Source organism: Petromyzon marinus, chromosome 17, assembly GCF_048934315.1.
Source record: "Petromyzon marinus isolate PM22_M1 ecotype Great Lakes invasive population chromosome 17, UKy_Petmar_22M1.pri1.0, whole genome shotgun sequence".
NCBI classification, from domain to species: Eukaryota; Metazoa; Chordata; class Hyperoartia; order Petromyzontiformes; family Petromyzontidae; genus Petromyzon; species Petromyzon marinus.
Window position 1 is genome coordinate 21,905,986 of NC_133683.1, and position 3,415 is coordinate 21,909,400.

Here is a 3,415-nt window from a genome sequence, read left to right on the forward strand (position 1 = left end):
GACCGTGTCACCTTTATGAAGAGGGAACAACGCGGACTCAAAATGTCGTTATTTTGTTGTCCAAATTCCTGTGGGTGTGCCTTAGGCGTGTTTAGGATATCTGGGTGCGTCTTTTAGCTATATATAAATATACTGCATGCGCCTCTTAGCCATATCTAAACATGCCGTGGGTGTCCCTTAGCCATATTTAAAACAAGTACGGGTGTCTGTTAGCCATATCTACGGCATATGGGGTGTCTCTAAACAATATCATGTTACCTATTATCAGGGCCGTCCATCGAGGGGTACAAATCCCACTGTGTGGGTCAGCCGACGCCTTCAAACCAAACCGCAAGTGTTCCATCTGACACCGTGACGTCGAAGCGCAGGACCCCCTCCCCCCCCCAAAGTGCAGGGCCCTGGGCGGTCGCACCGATTCGCCGTACCCTAGGGTTGGCTCTGTCCAGAGTACCCCGCGACACGTCACCCAGCCCTTGCCTCCACACGCACCGGGATTGGGATTGTGTTGTGATAATAATAGCGCGCCGCCTTGCTCAGATGCATCAGGTCTCTCTACTGCCGGCACACATCATTCATTTACACGTTCACGTATATTTAATGACAGTTTCAGCGTGCTAAAACGTGCGAATGCAGGAATGTCAAGACAGTTAATGGGTAAACAATATTCGCTGAAAACGTCCAGCAATAAAGTTAGTCACGCGATGAGAGAGACATTGTGCAGAATTACGCCGGCATACACTCACACAGATACGTGTCACACAGACACAGGTTCATTGAGCAAAGAGGCATAATGTGTCTATCCTGCACATGAGACATGGCTGTGCGAAACACCAATTCTACGTGTTCATGTTGGGTCCCTTTGTCAATCCACTGCTGGATGAGAACCTCCCGAAGCACTGCAATCGTGGGGGGAAGGGGGGGTTATTTGACCATACTTCACCACACCGGTGAGTACGGGTTTGGTGAAGGCAGGGAACATAGGAGTGGGAGCACAGAAGTACGGTACAATAATTGTTCTGCTGCTGCCCACAGCAGCCTGTGACGCCTGTTTTAAATCGCGGTTGTCGCCCATCCATGCACTATCTAGGCTGACGTAAGATATATACTGTAGTAATGTTCGCAAACAATCGAATTTCAAACACACAATTTCATACATGTATAGTTAGTGTGGCTCGATATTGATCAATTAGACGATGATACATTGGTGTACGTCGATATAGTATTCATATATTATAAAGTACCTTATGTATACCAGCTTTTCGTTTAAGATAATATACAACAGTTCGCAAATCATACTTTTTTAATACTCGGCATTTTATGTAAAAATTAATGAAAATCGTGTTAGGCTTACGATGCATTCCTGTAAATACGTACGAATATTCGACAATTGTTAGGACAGAAGGTCTGAGATGGTACATAAGTTGTATCATGTACTGATTGATTCTTTATCAGGAACCACATTTATACAAACAGTGGTCCGTTTGTTTTAATACTGCATATCTGTGTCCTTTAAAAAAAAATGTTATGGCTTCTGCGTAACCGAACCCTGTGCTTGTCATGAGAAGCAAACTATGAATCATCTCCTGCGATGTCCTGCAGCACCACAATGCTACTCCTCAAGATTTGACAATGCCAACACCAGAAGCGGCGACCTGTGCAGAATATTTGCAAAAGACAATGTAGGTTGGACAGGAGACACGAATAATAAAAATAACAATTTTAATGTTGCTTATTTTGTGATATTTATCAGCACTAACTGAACGTAATATCCACTTGTTTTTTTTAAATACATGAAATATATATTATTTTATCTCCCACTATTATACAAATTGTGCTGTAGACATCAGGTTGGAGACAAATACATCTCAATTTAACAGTGCATCTCCCAGCGTTAGAGAACGGCTCGTGGAAGGTGACATCACAACACTACTTCTGAGATCCCTTCTTTTGGGTCTTATCTACGCTGGGAGGTGGTGCTTCTCGCATGCTCTGCTTGAGAAACGTCAGTCACTTGATATTTATACCAACATTTGTTATGATCCTGAAACACTGTTATTTTGCAAAACTAAACGAAATCCTAATTTTTTTTTGTGTGCAGCCATTGGTGACCAAAACTTAATACACTAGAGATGCCGATTTACTCACGAGCAGACGATACCCAGATTTTAATCAATGACCTCGACGGTGCCAGCACAATGCACTGGACTCTTGGGCTATCCGGCCACCTCCACATAAACCATTGCATGCGTAACGCATACACCTCTGTCGGTGCCACGTCCATCAACAACCAGCACCAGCGATCGTCCCGCGGCAGTTCGTCTTCGCTCAGTCACCTCCGTGCCATCATCCGTAGACGTTGCTGGGCCGGGGCTGGTAGTTGTCCGCCAGCCACACGAGGCCCTCGTAGAGGCCGTGGCCCATGATGGCGCACGACGGCTGCACCAGCCATCGCCTGGAATCTCCTTCTCCAGGACGGGGCAAGCCAAGCGCCTCCTGCAGCTCGGCTGGACGCATGGCCTCCGGCGCGTCCTGCTTGTTCGCCAGCACGAGCAGCGAAACGCCACGCATCTCGGAGTCGGACAGGAGGCTCGACAGCTCTTGCCGTGCCTCGTCCACCCGGTCGCGGTCGCCGCAGTCCACGACGAACACAATCGCCTGGGTGCCCGTGTAGTAGTGGCGCCACAGCGAGCGGATCTTGTGCTGCCCGCCCACGTCCCACACACTGAAGGAGGCGCTTTTGTAGCTCACGGTCTCCACGTTGAAGCCCACGGTGGGCACCGTGCTCTTGGTGGCCACCCCCTTGCCGCTCTTGAGCTTGTAGAGGATCGTGGTCTTGCCCGCGTTGTCCAGCCCAAGCATGAGAATTCGGATCTCCTTGTTCCCGAATGCCTTGGAGAAGACTTTCCCCATTGTGCGTGTGAGATGTCCTTAATACGCGCTCGGTGACAGCACTTGGCCCAACGGTCTGTCTGGCTATCAAAGAATAGTTTCCAATGTATTTTAGCCTTCTACTCCACGTCTCAATGTGTCTGTGGTAATGCAGACCACCTATAGAGTGGAATTACTGTGTATAATATTTAGTATGACAACTAAACAGCACCTTTCATCGCTGCCAGCCTTCCTGTGAAAAGAGTATTCGACACAAGTTGGACAAAGCGCTGAGTCGTTATGGAGCACGTTCATTAAAGCGAGTACAGCCTCATATATAGAGACAGCTTGATTGTCATCACTGATCAAAACAAAAACACGTCAAAAAAATCACCACGTTCATTTCTATATGTGCACAAGTACCAATTGCTCTAAAAGTATTTGTTATTATTTTCTTACCAACTCAGAAGGTCGGCCAACATTGGGGCCCAGGATTGAGGACGCTGTAGGCACAGAGTGAATAATCGCTCGCTCGCTCGATCGCCGG

The 3,415-nt window shown here is 47.5% G+C and overlaps 1 protein-coding gene across 1 annotated transcript; it reads right to left on the minus strand.

Moving 5' to 3' along the window:
* Positions 1 to 575: 575 nt before the first annotated feature.
* LOC116943121 (ADP-ribosylation factor 6-like) lies at positions 576 to 3,415 on the minus strand. Its single transcript, XM_076067728.1, has 2 exons — positions 3,328 to 3,415; positions 576 to 3,121 (listed from the first exon to the last, which is right to left on the minus strand). Exon 2 carries the CDS (start codon positions 2,908 to 2,910, stop codon positions 2,344 to 2,346), a length of 567 nt encoding a protein of 188 aa, XP_075923843.1. The 5' UTR covers positions 2,911 to 3,121; positions 3,328 to 3,415; the 3' UTR covers positions 576 to 2,343.